This window comes from Cuculus canorus, chromosome 4, assembly GCF_017976375.1.
Source record: "Cuculus canorus isolate bCucCan1 chromosome 4, bCucCan1.pri, whole genome shotgun sequence".
Taxonomy (NCBI): domain Eukaryota; kingdom Metazoa; phylum Chordata; class Aves; order Cuculiformes; family Cuculidae; genus Cuculus; species Cuculus canorus.
In genome coordinates, this window is record NC_071404.1 from 12,894,788 (window position 1) to 12,914,766 (window position 19,979).

General features: G+C 37.4%; 1 protein-coding gene across 4 annotated transcripts in view; it reads right to left on the reverse strand.

Annotated features, from left to right (window-relative positions):
- SORCS2 (sortilin related VPS10 domain containing receptor 2) overlaps positions 1-19,979 on the reverse strand; it is a 558,809-nt gene that overhangs the window by 24,154 nt on the left and 514,676 nt on the right. For all 4 annotated transcript variants that reach the window (XM_054065304.1, XM_054065302.1, XM_054065303.1 and 1 more), the window contains exons 15-23: positions 18,996-19,116; positions 17,533-17,666; positions 16,796-16,924; positions 15,237-15,408; positions 11,260-11,446; positions 7,463-7,596; positions 6,003-6,126; positions 3,735-3,847; positions 2,006-2,131 (exon numbers count right to left, since the gene is read on the reverse strand). In XM_054065304.1, the coding sequence (XP_053921279.1) occupies positions 2,006-2,131; positions 3,735-3,847; positions 6,003-6,126; positions 7,463-7,596; positions 11,260-11,446; positions 15,237-15,408; positions 16,796-16,924; positions 17,533-17,666; positions 18,996-19,116 (1,240 nt within the window). The remainder of the gene's footprint in view (positions 1-2,005; positions 2,132-3,734; positions 3,848-6,002; positions 6,127-7,462; positions 7,597-11,259; positions 11,447-15,236; positions 15,409-16,795; positions 16,925-17,532; positions 17,667-18,995; positions 19,117-19,979) is intronic.

Here is a 19,979-nt window from a genome sequence, read left to right on the forward strand (position 1 = left end):
CTTGTGTCTTCAACATGGGTAATTTTCTAAAAGATCAAAGCTAGTTTTATACTCTATGCTTTATAATTCAGGATACAACTTCCCACAGGATGCCAAATTAGAAATATACTTTATATCCATGAAAACTTCACGAGTAACTGCTTTTATGATACTATCAATTATGGTGTTCATCTTTGACAAGCCTTTGCAGTATAATAAATAGAAATCTCTGTAATATCTCTCATGTTATAGACAGAGACTATACAAAAGTTCAAATTCAAATATCCTCCCTCATACTGAGGAATAGCTAACTCCTGAAGCCATTCCCTGACTTCATTACATTTTTTGGGGGGAATGACTTAAAATAAGGGTGAAGTGAACATAGCCTCAGTTATTTTACAAGACAATTCTCCAGATAGCTCCTAAATATTTCTCTTTTTGCCTGAAGTCCAAAAGAATGGATACAATTACATTGATTAGCAGCCTACAAAGTGATGCTGGCACTACTGGAATAAAGCTACTTAATTTCAGTCCAGGTTCATGCACATGTTTATGGTATAAAATGCAAGAAGGACCAGTACTACAGGATAATCTGACCTTCTGACAGTAAATGAAATTACTGAGTCTCGTCACTTTGGATACTTCATATTTTTCTGGCAGGTGTTTCAGCAATCCAACATTTGTTCTAGCTTTTGATCAAAATTTTTGCTGTAATTGCTCCTGTCTTCCTTTGTTCCTGCTCTAACAAAGTGTAGGATGTACCATAGTTAGTATTCCCATACATGTAATCCCCAATCACCACTTGTCTGACCTGGCCTATCTTAACACAGTCAAAATGTACAGCTGTTCTCTAGAGTATAATATTCCTTTCACCTTTCAGTGCTCCTCTAGTCTCAGAAAACCTTTGCAAGGTCTTACCAAAGGACTGCTTGTTACAGAAACTGTGTCTTGTTAAGCTGCTGTAATTTCCCCATAACCCCACCGAACAGAAGTTTTCCCAAATTGCAAGATGTGATTGTTCTCCTTTGTGCTTCAGAGTAACTCACAGGATATTGCATACTCAAACACAAAAGAAACTTGGACAGCATTGATTATAATTGATGATGTTCTTTAAGCTGTCTTGAAGCACAGCACGGATATAACACTTGAGATTTAAAGGGAACTAATATGCATAACACTTTGCACAAAAGTAATATGTTTGCACAACCTATGAATCTGTCACCATGAGTTTCCTTAAATTATTAAAGATGTCCATTCTGCATATGCTCAGAATAAAGAGAAAGAATTTCCTTTAGAAACTGCACCTTACTTCTTCAAAAGGTGGAAAGATGCAAATAGTTTTGAAGCAGTAATAGTCACCTGGCTGAAAGCCATAGTTCATGAATAGCTCTATAATAAAGAAACAGTCTGTTAAAATTAACTGTTTCCTGCAACAAAATCAGGATTTCAGACCCCAAGAAATTCACACTGTGGGAGAGGGAGAGCAGTGGAAAAATAGTTTGGAAATAAGTAAAGAAGAAACTCATGTCTGATTTTCATTCCTGTGTTCACTATATTTGTTTCTTGCCAATTGAAAAGGACATCTGCTCATAGAGGCAGAAACTCCCTGGTTGATCCTCTTTACATTATAGGCCAACTATGAAGGTTCTCTTTCTGTTTGACCTGAAAGCTAATTTGCTTCTGAAGTCACGGCAGAGATGGTTCATCCTTCTTTAGAAATATCAGCGTTCTATATGCAGTCACTGCTCTATAAGATCTTCACAGATTGAAATACCACCACTGCTTTTTCTGTTTAAAAGAGGGATCAATATTAATTATTCTTGAGATATACACTAATACCCATAAGCACTGGATTATGCTGGTCTGTACTCTGTGAAACACAGCAGTCATAGCTGTTTCTATTTTTTACATGTTTCTTGTAAGGTGGAAGTGAGATCTTCACACAGTTAGGCAGCACCTTTTAATTTCACAAGATTGCAAAATAGGATGAAGACTGTCCTAACCAAACATAGACTGCTCTGGTTACCTTATCACTAGTTACACTTCTCTTTCTTTTTGGCTGGTTTGCTGGTAGCAGCACATGCAAGTCAGCAGTTGTGGGCACACCAGGTTTCACAACTGTCATGAGTGTCTCTTCAGGTATATTGGTTTCCTGTGAAGACAAAGACACATGGCAAGTGATAGGACAGTGTGCTTTATATTTTATAGAAAACACATAAGTAACTCCTTATGTGTCTTTTAGCCTTTGGTGTTTGGATCCTTAATATTCAGAGAGGATTTCACCAGAAACTAAAACATGAACAAAGCTAAACATTAATTAACTGAAATGTGAGCTGCTCTTTGAAGACTAGAAGAGCTAAGCATTGTTATCGCATTAAAGAGATTTAGTGGCATCAGGGAAAGAAGCAAATTTGAACTGGCATGCAGTTTTAGCACAACTGTGCAATGGCTTTGCATTTCTATGGTAACATAAAAAAAAATTCCTAAGTGATTTAGGATCCTTTGTGGGCCATTCATTATTAGACTCAGAAGGGCATATTCATTACCGCTAACTTAAGCTTGGAGAGGCTACTTTTCCATCTGTGTTTAGTGGACAGAGAGAAGTCTTCCAGGGTGAGACTAAGAGCATCCAGGTTCAGTCCCTGAAATCATTATGAATACTTGCAGCTCCCTCTGAAAGTCAAGCGCATCCCTTTTCAAAATAGTTTGGGCAAATTTTTAGTCCCAAATTCCTCCTTGTGTTGTACAATACAGCTGCACCGGTTTAATGACAACATCATGGAAACTTCCCACAGCCTTTTTCAAACAGATTCTGAAATTCCATTATATTTTTGATATGCTTTTGCAAATGATTTAGTAATTATTAAAATGGAAAGGCTACTTTATAAGACAGTAAAATATCTGTTTGACTGACACTGGTTATGGAATGCATTTAAGCTGATAAAAGTGAGAAATTAATTAATTTATATTTGATGTGAACCTTAAAAAAAGGCAGGAGATGGTATAAAGTCATTACTGCAGGTCCAGAAAACGACAAATGATTTCAAATGCAAATACTTTAAAAACATGATCAACCGGCACCTCAGTACTATTGCCCTCACAAAAGTCAGTGTGGGCACACTTGGTTGCTGGTAGCGTGTGTTACCTGAAAAGCACAGCTCTAGAACTCAGTTTTTATCAGGTGGTCTTAACTTATATCAGAGAACTGCAGCATGACTTTGTACTTGATTTAACCTACAGGAATCAACTGCTCTCAATTCATATTTATTTTGCAAATATGATCTAAAAAAAAAAGCTGTATGAACTGTTTGCTTGTATATTATATAGAATTTTCAAAGTTATACAACTGACATTGTAATTTTTTTTCTTTCTGCTTTGTGTCTGTAAAAAGCCTATGTCTTTTATATTACACTGCATCCTTTGCCTAACTTCTAAATATATCCCGTTTAAGCTACATGTCCTGTTTTGGAATCAGCAGTATTTGCCAATATATGTATCCCTAATCCCAGAGAGCAATAGTTAGCATAAATGGCCAATTAGGCTGTGTTAGTCCTAAACTTTCAATGTTACAGTATCATCATCTACAGCCTGCATGAAAAAGCAACATTAGGCTCAAACTTGTTTGAAACGTGGCTCATGAGGTTCATTTCATTATTTTGCTCTGCCTCTTCTTTTCCTAAATGAGAAGGCATTGACTTCACCTTCAAGCTTTACAACTGGTGAGGGAAAATTTTATGAGCCATCTGAAAGAGTACCTTTGCAAGAAGTTGTGTTACTACCCGTCCTATGTCTTCCCTCCACTCGGGTATGTCGGGGTTGTACATGTCCAGGTGCTTAGTAAACTTCAGAGGAAGAACATGAAAATGATCTAGAAAAACGAAAATAAACATTTTTTTTTAACAAGTAACAAACCAGTTTGCAATAAAAATTTGTAGAAATAAAATTTGAAAATTATAGGATCATAGAACAGTTGGGTTTGGCAAGGAATGTTTAGAGGTCACCCAGTCCCAACCCCTGCAGTAAGCAGGGACATGATAATGCTGCTCAGAGCCCCGTCCAACCTGACCTTGAACTTTTCCAGGCATGGGGGCGTCTACCATCTTTCTGGGCAAATTGTGTCACTGTTTCACCATCCTCATTGTAAAAAATTTCTTCCTTATATCTACATAAATCTACTCTCTTTTAGTTTAAAACCATTACCCCTCATCCTATCACAACAGGCCCTGCTAAAAAGTTTGTCCCCATTTTTCTTATAAGCTCTCTTTAAATAGTGAAAAGCTGTGATAAGGTCTCTCTGGAGCCATCTCTTCTTGAAATTTAACAACCACAATACTCTCAGCCTTTCATCACAGGAAACACGTTCCTTCCCTCTAATCATTATATATTTGGCATTATTTGTTGTGCAGCACTGCAATATTTAAGACTGCCACTGCTCTGTGTTGTGTACTCTTGCATGGAATAAGAGTACACTCCTGTCAGTGTACTGACAGTATACTCAATTTCTTTCTGTATTTTCTTCAACACCATCAAATTTGTGTGCAAAGACAGAAGAAAGCAGGAAGGAAAAAACTAACAAAGCAGATTTATTCCTATGCTCTGGGGACATAACCTTCTCAATATTTTTTTCCTTAGGACAATACACCACACAGACGTGGCTGGTTCCTTTTATTTGTAATGGGAATGCACAATGGATTTTTTTTTTCTCATCGAATCATAAACATATGGGTTTTTTTCCCATTACATGTTACTTTTTTCCACTTAAAATGGATATCTTATGTATTTCATCAATTAACTATGAAAATAAGAACAGAAATGACATATCAAAGACTAGCTACTGTCTTCTTCAAAAAAAAAAACAAAAACAAGGCACAAAGTTTTTCTCTGGATATTGTCCAAAATACCTGAAATATCAGAAATGGGTTGTTTCACAGTAAACAGTCTCTAAAATATTGCATTTCTTCATATAGGTACCTTGGATGAACTCAATGCAAAGCAGAGAAAGAGATCCTTCGGAATGTATGAGTCAAACCTGGCCTCTCCAATGCTTCTGACAGAACCGTATTTTAATGTGGATTTCTTTTCCATAGGTTTCTTTATTTCCCCCCAGACCAGTACTTTCTTGCTCTTGGCATCAGCATTGGCCAACACTAAGAGCAGAAGCAGCTTCTGGAAGTCAAAGTCATTGATCGAGTCATGCTAAGATGGGTTTCTAAAAATGTGAATGCACTTTTAAGTGGTAGCATGAACATTAAAGCCATTTATACCAGGAAAAGAGAAGGTTCATACAAGCTGCATTTAGCATGTGGGTAGGTTTTACCATAATTTTAAATTAAGAAGTATACTAAAAGCAAAAATAACAGAACCTTCTTCAGACAATAGAGATGTATCATGTTGTGTGTTTCATGATATCTGAAGGCTTTTAGCTCTGTATTATAAAGAAGCTTTTTCACTTATCACAATTCCCACAAGTGACAGCAAGAATACAAATGTAAATAATTTGTCAGTGCTACATTTTTCACAGTATTTTATGCCTTGTCACCACATTATAATACACAACAAAACATACCAGGGCACAATATGAAACAAGAGATGAAGGGTTATTAAAAAATAAGAGCAGAGCTATACTTTATGCAAACTCTCAGAGAAACATCAAAGGAGTAATAAAATATTGTGATAAAATTACATTATTTCGTATTGGTTTTAATGCTGAGACTATATACACAACTAAATTTTCTTTTTTTCAGAGGTATTTAACTTTATTCTAAGCAACGCTGCAGTCATAGGTAAAAATACTACTTAAAGACTATTGCTACATATAGTATTTGGCAAGCACAGTAGCATTTAAAATAAGCAAAGGAAACAAAAAAAATTTTGGATGAACCTTTCCATATAATCACACTGTTCAGCATCATGGAGTTACCTGGTGATAGTTAATTTCTCTAATTTTAGCAATTAAAAGTGGCATTACATATAACTTTTAAACAGGTTCAGTTGTGAAAAAAATAACAAGAGTGATGTCTCACCAAAAACGTGAACAACTTTTGAGTCTTGCAGCATGGAGCTCCCACAGGAAGCCTGCACTGTAACTCTGACGTTACCTGTCTCAGCAAACTCTGTCACCAGAAAATTGTCCAATGTGAGAAGTGGCTTTAAAAAACAAAGGTAAGTTGAAAATAGAATTTCAGCAAGAACCACAAAAACAGTGTCTAAAGACATCATCACTAAAAACATTAGCAAAAAAGATTTCATAGCAATTATTCAATTAATCAACATTTTATTAAGTTGTCAAAGTACTATTTCCAATACAGGATGTTTCTTTCCATAAATAGAATGTTTACAAACAGAATAGCTGCCAAATGGGGCAAACATTTCTTCTAGAATGATTGGTAGAGTATCAGATTTTAATTCAGATCCTACTGAAATAAATTTTCAATCGGACTCACAAATCTCTATAAGATCATCCATAGCAAGGCACTTGCCTCAATACATGTGGAGTATAGTCAAGGTCAAAAGGATTACTCCTGTCGACTTAGAGCATGACCCGTTCAAGTGCATCAGCCCGCCGTAACTTCCAAGGCAGAACTGAGATACTCTGTTCCCTGACCACATCTATATGAATTACAAAACCCTTCACAAGACTGCATCGATCTGCAGTGCCTGTTCCAGCAATAGCAAAGTCAATAATAATGAACAGATACAGGCTAGGATTACGGCAGACAGCACATTTACAAGAAAAAAGTTCACTGCACTTATCTGAAACATTCCTCTGTCATTCTTAGGCTCCTTCATAAAAATATATTTTTACTTATCTGTTATTGAAAGAATTACCTCAAAAGAAATAAACACGGCTAGTCAAGAAATACTCCCAATAGAAATACTTGGATATTTCTTGCTGTATGATATGTTTATCTAGACTTTCTATCCCCAAATGAATATCACTAGATTGTTTGAGTGCTTTCACTGTTCCAATGTCTATTAGATATTCCAGTTATTTTTGATATGTCAGTTTATTTTAGACTCCCAGAAAATATTTACCTACATAACAAAAATATATATATTTCTGTACAGCACTCTAAATCTACAGTACTCACATTATCAACATGAAAGTGCACCAATCCAAGTTTCATCATTCACCAATGCTATGATCCCAAATGTATCCCCCTCCACAAAGCTTTTTTCCCCCACAGGAAATGAAATTGTTGTTCCCTCCCTCACAAACAAAATGGTTTGGAAATTAAAACCAATTCTAGAAGAGAAATTTGCATTTCCACTTAAGTGGAAATAAAGGTCAATTAACACTTTAAATGCACATGATAAAACAAGGGAAGTTCACTACTGCTTTACACCAGATATAACTTGCTATTTGGAATTAAAGATGGTCTAAAAGAAGTCATGCAATATGGTAGTTTTTCTATTAAAAGGTGTCACTCAACTTTTATTGGAAAGAGATTGAAAATAATCTCAGTCAAAACCATTCATGTACCTGAAGATTGTTTCCTATCCACCAGTAAAAGACTGTCAAGTTCTGGTTCTTGGGCAGTATGATGGCTGTCAGATTCACCTCCTGGTTTCTCCCGACAACTGGAACCACTTCTAAATTTAAAGCCTGCAATGGAGCTGAACAAAATTCCCAAAATATCACTGAACAAGAATCCATCAATTTATTAATGCCTCTTTCCCCAAAACCTCTTGCCTGCACACCATAATGTCCCTCCTTATGTTTTTTTCCCTCTCTCCTGCTATTGCATTGATGTTGAAAATGGTGGGCATAATTGGAAGGACCTCATTTCAATGAACCTCCTCCGCCCTCAAAAAAAACAAAAGCAAACAACCCACTAACAAAATCCCTGAGCATTGTGACAGCTCACTGAAATGCACCTATCTGATGTACTTTTTTTGGGTGCACATCCAATTTTAGGAAACAAGCCAATATCTTAGCTAAAAAATGGAAAAATGCAATCTCAGCTTTTTTTTTTTTTTTTTTTTTTTTAGAATACTACTGACTATTAATTTCACTATAAAATATCAGCTGTTAGGCTCACACCACATACAGGCTCATTGATGCATGCTTTAAAATAGATTGTGTATATCAGGTAAGTATGTATTTGCAGCACAAAAAATGTAGTCCAAATTATGCCTTTAAAATAAGTTTGTTCCTTTTTGAACTTTTGCCTGTGAAGGTCTTTAATCTTATTACTTGTATAAAATAAATGCATCATTACAATGATTTTATTTGCTTCTTAATGTCGTATTTTCCTTCATAGTACAATAACTTTATTGAAAGAGAACCTTTCCCTTAGAGGCTTCCACGTATATAATTTTCAGAGTGTTTGAAGGTAAAAGTTTTCTAATAGTATAATGTGATGGATAGAATCACTTAACTTCAGCTGGCACTATCTATTCAGTATACCAGAGTTCTGTATAGTCCAACATGCATTCATTACAAAGAATGAACACTAACCTATGTATTTTTGTTTTATACTCAATATCTTTTAACTCATTCAAAGGTCTTTCAGTTCAAACTTAAATTAACACTGGTCCAAAGCTGTGTACACTCTCCTTTTCCACCTCATTTCAACCAGCCTGTGTGTTGCTTTGCATAAATATAAGGCCATACTTTCATTCTGCATTTTCTCCAATAACTCCTTCACCACCTTCTTGTGGTGAATTCAAGACATGTTGGGTGTTTAAATGAATGTTTTCTTCAATGGCTTCTTTACCAAAATTGAGCTACAATGCTCTTCTTGTTGGAGGACGAAAATGCAGAAATTGTAGGAATTCCATCAAATCTGTTCCTCCCAGAATGAGATTTGTCCTGATGAGGCAAACCAAAGAAGTCTGGAGGGCTCTGTGTCACTGTTTTGATTTTAGCATAAATTTCCATTTTCCAAGAGGAAACTGATCATTCTGAGAAATGGGTTTGCTCCTGAAGAAAGTTACTTTCTTTTCCAAAATTTTTAGAGGGGAAGTTGTTTGGTACTTGAATGGTGACTGTTAACTTCAAGCTTTCCATTCCTATATAGTAGAAAGCTAAATTATGAGTCCTTCCGTTTGTGTCGGTCACATAATTCCGTAATGCATTTGAACACACCTCATAGGACTCTTAAGTGTATGCAATTAGGAATGAAGTTGGCTTTCTCTTTAACAAAGCTACAATATCAGTACAGTTTTCAAAGCTCCCTGATTATTCACACACTGTAGGGATTATTTTCATGAAAACCAAACGTATGCCTATTTATTTCTTCTTTAGTTCTTTGTATTCTCATTTACCTACTCATGTTTATACCACCAGATGTGCTCTGATGCCGTTTACTAACAAGTTGTAGATTGTCTCATCTGGATGAGACAGGAATATCTGCATGACAGGCCAAAGTTCATATAATCCTCCTGCATTACAGGGCATCCCACAGCAACAGAATATGGCAGGAGTGAAAAATATTCCCTTTACCATTTGTCCCTGAAAAAACACATTGGGAGTAAACCCTCTGGAGATAGACTGAAAGCAGGACTCTATGGACATTCCTGCTTTCATCAATTCCACAGTGAAAAATGTCCCTGAACAGCTATTAGTGTTTCTCTAGAGCACAGAAATAGCAGTTTAATTAGTGCCAGCTGATTTCCACAAATGTTCTAATTTACCTAAAAAATTAAACAAAGCAAATCACATAAAAAGCATTTATTCAGGCAGGCTGGGTAACATGCTTCCATAGGTCTTCTAGACCATGTGCAGCATCCACAGACAAGCTCAGGAACTAACCGTGCCTGCTTTCAGTGCTCTGCTGCCTCTGCACTTCCAACACCAAAATCCTTTGAATGCACCAGTTATTTTACTTATGAAAAATACCTCCAGCCTCTGAAATTTGTAAATCCACTGCATAAAACACAATCAACACCTTTTATTTTTACTGTTTATCCTGATATAGGCCACACTAGAAGCATACTTCAAGACAGTAGTTCTGCTTCCCATCAGGGCTAGCAACTACTCAGCATTCTCTGAACAGAAAGAAGTTGTTCTCTCTGGAGAGAAGCTGTGACAGAGTTTTTGTTCTTCATTGCTTGTACAGATCTACTGTTCCTGTGGTTAATCTACTTCTCACCACCTAACAAAGTAATTATCAAGCCTTAACTTTTCTGAGCTCTCTGGAGATGTCAAATGATATAAAAAACACAGCAAAGAAAGAGATAATGAAACTGAGGCGAGGAATTAGATTCTGACCCTTTCCATTTGATTTTAACTGGAGACTGGCCATTGGCATTAATGGGTTGGACTCCATCTGCTAATCATAGAAGGACTCAAGACTCTGATCAGCAAAATACAGAAATATTAGCAGTCACCAGGCAGGCTGATGTAAAGCACATAGATCCTTACACAGCTTTGTATGTGGTTCTAGCTATTTCCATTGCTTTGGGATTAGGATGGAAGGCAACATCACTCACAACAGAGGGGAGCAGACACCTGGAGAATGCAAGATGAGTGTCTTTTCTTTTGATGTTGCTTTTTTTCTGCATTTTTGACACATCTGAAAACAGGCAAAGCAATAGCTGTCTTGAATCTCGAAGGAAGAAGAAAATTCAGTTCCAGTTATGAGTTTCCTTCTTCATTTCAATTATGAGATGACTAAGGTACATTAAGCTTGCAATGGTGCACGATATTCTCTGTGCTGTGCTATTCTTTTCTTTTAAATCTATTTGATGAGGGGGTTTTAGGTCTTAATTAAGGAGAGAGAGAGAAGTCTAAGTCAAGCAATACTGCCTGCCGATATGAAGCTACACCCAAGTACCACTTTAAAAATTCGTGAGATTTAACTACTTAAAATCAAGATTCTAGTACTTTAATAAGTAGCCTGACTTTTATAAATGTTGTGATTTTGATTCTTTTCTAAAATCATAAAAGAGCTCATAAGTTTGTCAACATGTCTCATCACTTGCTTCTCACAGCACCTAGAAGCTCCTAAAAAGACACAGCTTGAAGTGTTAAATTTTAGCTGCCAGTGGGGTCCAGAATTGGGAAGACAGGTCAAACCTGAGATTTGAACTGAGCCATGCTTTCAGTTTAAAAGATTAATACACCACCCTATCTCAAATCCAAGCAAAATTAACTGTCCTCCCAACACATTGTTTACAAGGCTTTGCACTAACAACATGCAGCACTGCAAGACTACATGAAGTTAATGAAAACATTTTTTTTTCCTAATTTTCACTAGTAATTATTTTTACTAGTTCATATTTGTTCATGACTTTTTATGCAGTGAGAGTAAGAAAACCAGAGTCGTGATTTACAGTTGACTTGGATGAACATCACAGCCTCATCGTGCCCAGCCACATTCTCAGCTTTCACCCAGACGCGATAAATTCCAGGATTCTCATAGCGGTGACGGATAGGTTCTCCAGTCATCGTAAGGTTCACATATATCGCCTTAAAGCCATCGCCAAGATCCACCTGGTATTTAGTATTCAGTATATCACCCTAAAAGGAAATTATATCAAAAATATTTTAAATGTCCAGAACCAAAATACACAGGACACATTACTATAATAATTTGCTGACCCACAACAGCACTTTCAGCCCCAGCCAGATATTTTGACTCAATTCCAATAGCTGCAGTAGAACTCATGGCAGAGATTTTAGCGCAACAAATGCTGTGTGCATTAATAGAGTTAATCCTAACTTTCCACAGTGAAATCAGAGACATCAGACCACTAATCAAGCTGTATGACATAGAAACTATCAGTCTTGTCTTAAGTCAGCTGGACATTAACTAACATAAAGGTGCAGGCAGCTACAAGTTCTGAAGTGATGCTCACATGACTGCAAAAAGCTGAATGTCATTATTTTAGTTAATTACTATTTATCCAGTGAACTTCTAGCCCACACAATTAACAATTTAAAATTAACTGGTTTAGGCCATCAATCTTCACAGCACTTTCTAACCACACCCTTTTAAGCATTAACTATATGGCCCTGAAGATTCAAGCTGGGATCTTCACACAGAGTTGTACTACATTATCCAGAGCTGCCGGCATATCTAGAATGAATATGACCACTGCAAAATTAGATGCATGTTTAATGAAGATGAGTATTAAGTCAAGTTTGGGAAGGGGTTTAGAAGTCCAGCCAAATGATTCTATCACATCAAGCACCTCATGGAAGTTATAAGTCATTGCACTTCTACTAAGCGCTCCTTTAAATAACACTCTCTTCCTAAATCCAGGCCTAAAAAGCTGCAAGACTGATACTATTGTCAGAGGACAAACACAGGCCCATCACTTGTGTTGTCCTAATGTGGTTGCTCAGGAAAGAACTCAGCCCTATCCTATGTGGACTGGTCACATGGATGGAGTTAAAGGAAAATTCACTTTAGCTGTGAGCAGCAACACTTTCTCAATACTACCGGCAGCACTGCCTTAGTGAGCTGTGCTTCCTCCTCAGTCTTCAGTGCAAGGTCCTTCACCTGGGTCAGGGCAATCCACAGTTTCAATACAAGATGGGGATGATGTGATTGAGAACAGCCCTGCAGAGAAGGACTTGGGAGTGCTGGTCGATGAGAAGCTCGACATGAGCTGGCAATGTGTGCTCACAGCCCAGAAGGCCAACCGTATCCTGGGCTGCATCAAAAGAAGTAGGTCGAGGAAAGTGATTCTGCCCTCTGTTCCTCTCTTGTGAGACCTCACCTGGAATACCGTGTCCAGTTCTGGAACCTTCAAAAATAAGAAGGATACGGAACTGCTGGAATGGGTCCAGAGGAGGGCTACAAAGACGATCAGAGGGCTGGAGCACTTCTCATACAAGGACAGGCTGAGAGAGTTGGTTTGTTCAGCTTTGAGAAGAGAAGGCTCTGAGGAGACCTGATAGCGACTTTCCAGTACCTGAAGGCACCTGCAAGAAAGCATGTAGTGATAGGACTAGGGGGAATGGCTATAAAATGGAGAAAGGAAGATTTAGACTAGACATAAGGAGGAAATACTTCACAATGAGGGTGGTGAGGCACTGGAACAGGTTGCCCAGGGGAGTTATGGATGCCCCATCCCTGGAAATGTTCAACGCCAGGTTGGATGGGGACTTGGGCAGCCTGATCTACTGGGAGGTGTTCCAGCCCATGGCAGGGGGGGTGGAATTAGATGATTTAAGGTCCCTTCCAACTCAAACCATTCTACAATTCTATGATTCTATGATTCTGTAATACGTTCACTGCAAGGGTTGTCAAGCATTAGAACAGGCTGCTCAGGGAAATGGCTGAGTCACTATCCCTGCAGGTATTTAAAAGATGTGTAGATATGGCAGTTCGAGACATGGTTTAGTGGTGGACTTGGCAGTGTTAGGTTGGACTCGATGATCTTAAGGGTCTTTTCCAAACTAAACAATTCTATGATTCTGTGATTCTTTCTTTTGACAGCAGATGGGTAGAATTTAGCAGAGGAGATAATATAATACATTATAAAAATTTAAGCCAAAAGAGATGCTTTCTTGCCAGCAATATGCCTGAAAGTGGAAACTCTTTAGTTGACATTAGCTTCCAAGTGGCTCTTGTTTGCTCTGTCTTACACTAACAAATATATGTGCACATTTTTTTTCCAGGTGAGACAGAAAATAGTGTTGAAAGCAAGTAGATGCAAGCTTCTCTTAATGGTTATTCTAATAGCTTCCCCAGTGTAAAGATGGGAGTGTTATTTTCAAAACACGAAGGCCCTTCTGTTTCCCTGACAGGAAACACAGAGAGGAGTGGACAGATAATGAAAGTCATATATAGAAAAGGCAGGTAAACTTAAAATGAATTTGGGCTTCCAATCCCATGCAAAATATATCATTTTCATAACATTATTTATTCATACATTCAGCCAATAGAATCTGGGAAAAAGTAATTATAAATTATTATTATTTCTAAAGGTCACTTGCAAACTGCCCAAACATACCTGAAGGCTACTTTCTTTACTCCCTAATGTCTGGCATTCCTGCATCTAGCAACGTGCACGCATGTAAATTAATTTTGTTTATCAGAGAAAGTGGTATGTTTTGGTTTATCCTAGTAGAGCTGTTTTTTAAACTCAATAATTGTTATGAAGTGGCATTAGACTACATTAGTGTATTCATTAAATCATAAGAAATGTTCAGGACATTTGGGCATAAATATTATTCTTAGGCATAGGGGGCAGCAAACTGTTACATTTCTTCTAAATCTGTCTTCCAGTTCAATGTACAGAGATAAGACTTCGTCCAAAAACACAGCATAGGATTCCCTTCAAGATCCCTGACTTCTGAAGGTTTTTGAATAGTTTTAAAAGCTTTATATATTGCCATGGAGATTCATGAAAGCTTCAGAATCTATGTAGTCGGAAAAAAAGTAAAACTGCCAAACAATATCATTAGACTCCAAATTGCAACCAATTCTACTCTTAAAACAAACATTTCCAAACAAATTATAAAAAGAGAAGGCAGCATAACTTGCCACACAACTGTTGGGAGACTGCAAACAACACGACACAAAGCCTGCAAAGCATTAAGCAGCCTGGTGTTCCGCACTAACCTTCTTGATTCCACTACAGAAATAAAACCCGAGTGCACAACTTATATTGCACAGGTTTGCCAAAATTTGTGAACTTTCTTTAATGTCTTGCAAATCAGTGGGGTTAGCCAGGAAGTACAATACTCTGGTAACCTGAGCACAACAGTTAGAGCCTAATACTAAGTAGAAAGCATTTAGGAAACATATCCATGACGAAAAATCCATCCAAAAGTTACTTCCTGCCTTTGATCAGGGACTTAAGGCATTGTCTCTCTCAATAAACAGAAAACAAATTAGCAACACAACTAATATATAATGTGTTCTTATGGTATGCTGTTTGCTGATTTCTGTAAAGCTTTGCTTGGTTCCTTTCAGAAACGTAGAATCTCAAAACAACTGAAACAATAATATTAAATGTTCTCCATATTTGCTTTTTCTCTGATACAGCAGTTGAAATTTTCAGTCCAAGGAGACTTTGGTAATTAAGTTCTTTTGATTTTCCAAGAAGCCAATGCCATTAAGGAGTCACGACTGACGTCACTGAGGAGACAAATCCCATTCTGTGCACAGAACGTGGTGGTTCACTGAGCTTACTGGATTGTCTGATTCACTTGAAAACAGAAGTTTCAATATTTAGAGATTCACTCGTCTTTGTCTCAAGCACAACTTAATCTCATTCAGCAGGAAATCAGGTAGGAGAGAAAGGAACCATAAAAACAGTGAGGAAACTTTCATAAAACCATTGTTCATTACTACCTGCTCTTGTCTGACAATGAAGGTGATGTCTTCTCCAGGCTTAACAGCCAGACTTTCTTCTCTGATGCTGATCTGAAGTCCCTTGGGAGCAATCAATGGACACATATGCTGTGCTAAGTTTTGCTGCAGGTCTACACCACCCTCACACACATTAGATACAACTTTCCTGTACCTGCAACAACCAGTAAACAGCAAACACAATGAATCAAAGGTAAGGAGGAGAATACCATCAGAAGCACTGAATGAGACTGGGATAATAGCTAATGAAAATTCCTTGGGTTCATGAGCAAACAATATTGCACGTGATCAAAACCAACTCATGATGCAAAGACTTTGATGCAGAAACCTGTTGAAGAAAGAAGGTGCGGAGCATGATGAGGGCCTCATTTGTATGCATTGGAAGAGTCTGCTTTTCCAAATTTAGAAATACATCTAACCAGACCTCCAGGAACCAGATAACCTCGTGTCCTTTGCCATAACCTTTTCTCCCATTCAACAGTCTTTGGTACTCCAGAGGTCTGGATTCGAGTCCCAGAGATCAAGAAGAAATTAGACCAAGCATCTTCTGCATAAACCCAAATTGCTTATCTGCTGCTCTCAAATATATGAATTTCTCAAAACACTTCAAGCATTTACTCAACGTAATAGTATAAAAAAGTGAAAAGCATAGCACTGTTAAAAAAATAATAATGAAATACTTAGATGTATACAGTAATTCTTTAGAGATCAGTTCCACTCAGGTATGCTATTTTCAAGCATCATTTAAAATTGGAGTCAGATTTCACTCTTATGAATTCCGGTTCTTTATATCAAAGCTGTCAGCCACAACCCAGAAGGCATCATTTCCGCTGCTAAGGCAAATATACACAGAGACTATGGTTCTATTGCCAGATTTGACATTTCATCATTTGGTTCACAACTGACAGAGATGATGTTATGATAAATCAGAATAGATGCAGCTGCAAGTTATTCTCAGCACAGACGTCAGACTACATTGTAGTGTATATTCTATGTGGTATTGTTTACACTTACTAAAGCTTTCCTTTGATTCTGAGTGTTCCATATGGTCACAAAAAGAATATATTCTCCACAGAACTCCTTCTCCCTATGGGAATGAGAGACCGGGAAGTTCCGTGCGATATTACAGGCTTCCCACACTATTTATTTGGATTCAAACTGAAAATTGGTCTGTGTTCAACTAATGGGTTAAAAAAAAAAGTGCCCCCTTTTTTTTTTAGAGTGGACATTCCTATGAGAAGTGAAGCAATGGTTACAAAACGCATTTAAAAAAAAAAAAGTAATAAACATACTGGGAACAAGGCAGCTCCCCCTTTTCTCAAATGGATTAGTTTTTGAACTGTTGTTAACATGCAAAGTAACTTTTCTCTTTAACTAGTCTGTAGGAAGCTTTTGCACGTGCTCCAACAGTGTCAGAACTGTTGCACTTCCCATTTTTTTACAGTTTGCCTTATTTACATGTCTTTAAACCCTTTTGTGGCCCTTGGTTCTCCCTCACTCTGTAAGTTGCTGCAAGCCAGTCGTACACAAAATCAGCTTACCCAGTGCTGCTGGTGTATGCCTGCCCCAGCATGCAGTCTTCAGGAGGTGCTTCTGGGTTAAACCAAAAGTCAGCAAAGCATTTGCTAGACTCTGACTTCAGAGGTGCAGAGCGCTCAAACCCATAATCACTGAAAAACATCAACATCAAGTGTGACACTCTCCTCTCACTTCATTCAGCAAACTAATTTGGGGTAGATGGGATGACTTTTTTAAGAGCAGAAGAATTTTTCAAATATTATTCTACCAGCTGAACATACAATTTGATGAAGCCTGTTCTGTTCTACCTCTAATTTCAATGTGAGTTGTGTACACTTGGGGAAAAAACTGGTTGTAATTACTTTGTCAGTTCTGCAAAATTAACTCTCTTGGTAGCTGAGCTGTTTAAAAGGTTTCCTTTGCCACTCAGGCCAACACTTTTCTTCTTTCTTTCTTTCTCCTTCATTTGCAAATAGAAAGGGTTTGCTTGCCTTATAAATCAATCCAATGGTCATTTTTTCAAGTTTTGATCAACAGAGAAAACATCAGCATTTGTTCAGTCAGGTGAAACAAACACTTAAAACATGGCAATGTTTTTAAACAGCAAATGCAAACGCAAACTATTATTCAAATTACATGTTGCCTATTTGTTTATACATGGCTATCTGGGGACAAGGGCAAGACGAGGAAAATTAACACAGCTCAAACTCCAAGTAACTATTTAATAGCAATAAATCAAAAGATCCACAAACAGACTCACCATAAGAAATCAGAGTTCACACATTCACAGACTTTGGATGTGAGAGCTGATGTGAAACTTCTCCCTTTAATGCACCATGATGAAATCTTCCTTTTCCGAAAGCTCCTCTGCTGGCCCATGATGCAATGATCACCCTGAACATCAAAGCACCAGACTTATTGCACTCCGTAACTGACACTACACAGACTTGACCTTTTGTTGTCATGGGAAAGGCTAGTCTCGCTGCCCAGACTATAAACTTGTATCAACTCTTTCATATTCAAATATATAGGGATACAAAGCTCTCATAGCCACTGCCGTCCACTAACAGTCCATTACAGCATTGTAACATACACTGGATTTTAGGGCACAAATTCAAAGTGGTACATGAAAATTTCAAGTGAAATTTAACCCATATTTTATGTGCTTACAATCTAGGCATAACCCTACAACTGGCCATTTAAAAATGCACTGTGGAAGCAGAAGGCTGAAGTTCTATCTAAATCACTATGTCTCATGTCAACAGTCAATACAAAGCAGCAACCATGTGGACATAGGTAGAATAAATACTATCTGAACACATTCCACCAGGAACTACGCAGCTGAAAATACTCTGTCAAAGTCATTTTAGCAGTTTCTAATTTCTCAAAGGCAGTTCAATGCCAGTAGCTCAAGATATCACTCTTTAGGCTCAGGTCTGCGTAACATTCTTTATAAAATTATACAGCATTCCCATACAAAAATTATGAAATTAGGCAGGAGAACTAGCAAATGAGAGCTGGAATAACAAATTAGAACGCAAAAAACCCTCCAACTCTCCAGACAGCACAAGAACAAATCTACTGGAAGAACCACAAACACAATAATCAGAATGATTATGAATAAATATGACATATTCCATTTAATGCAAAAAATCCCTCACAACGGTCTCTTTAATCAATACACTGTATAAAGAATGCAGCTTCCTAAAATTGGATTTGGCCAGAGCGCCAGGATTAGCACAGCCTTAATGCATTACTGCACAAAATGGCATTGCCCAAAACAACTGGACTCCATTACATGATCAGTCCACTGAGATCCTAAATTACTTCTGGAATGGGCTTTAGTTATGGCAATTTATATATGAGTACAGCATGTGGTCAGGAAGTTGGCAGAACATTTGACTGCGTGTTGAAATCGCTTCAATCAATATTACACACTTCAGTTCATGCTATGTGCTTTATAATCTAGCAGGACCACCTATTATTATGGCAGACCACCAGATATACTTCCACCTTTCCCAGGACACAGATCAGACAGGCAAAGAGAACACAAAATCCTCCTCTATTTTAAACTATTTTAAAATCAGCAAATACCAACATAAGGAGATCAAAGCTGAGGATGTAGAATCCAAATTCTGTTTCAAAACATTTGCCTAGCACACAGTTCTACATGTATCTCAAAGCTCCAGAAAAGTTGTGGCAGTTAACTAAAGCCGTGATTACCTGTAGATTTGTGAGCTCCCAAGATTCGTAGTCATCGTCAGTGCACTCTCTGGGGAAGGATGGTCTGAAGTCCACCTTCACCAGTTCCCAGTCCGAACGGTAGCTAATATGTCCAAAGACTCTGAACAAAAAGATCAAGTGTAAAATCTTACTGGAAACAAATACCATATATCTGAGATTCCAGTTACCAGTTCTACCTTGTCCTTTGGACATGGTTCCTTACTAGAAGGTCCCTGGTTAATTTTTCTTCCCCTTTTACTCCTCTTCATATACAACATGCCTAGTTAGAAAACATTTACCAATTGTAAATGAAACTTTGCAATGAAAAGAGATCAGAGATTATTTTTTTTTTTACTCAGCAAACTATCTAGAAATTCAATTGGAAATATATTACACTTTCTAATTTGGAACCCAACACTTTTGTCTATTATTTTGTTATATGAAACACACAGACCTCTTAGATTTTGACAGGGAGCTCACATCAGAGAGCAGAACCCAGCATTATTGGATTCAATTTCCAGCTCTGTCACTCATTCCTTATGACTATGCTGCAACTTCTTCAGTTGTTTTTGGGGGGGTTGCTTTGCTTTTTTTTTTTTTGTCTTAACTTCTACAGATTTCAGATGGCAATTTGTTATTGTCTAAACTCACAGTAGTATCATGATCATGAAATTGGATTAATTTCTAAGGAATACACTGCATCTACACAATGTGCTGAAGAAATATGAGCATACTTCCCATTTTAGATAGTCCAATGTATAATAATAAACAGCCACAAACTGTAAACTTCTATTTGGGGGCGGGGGGAGAAGAAGGTGGCAGGGAGGAAGAAAATCACACTGCTTTTAAAACCAAGCTGCACTTTCAAAGCAGCCAATGTTTTCAAAGTCAGAATATTTATTTCCAAAACAAAATGGGTAAGTATGACATCCAGCAACAAATTAGAAAGTATAAAGACTCTATCTGGGCAAAAGTCAAATATAT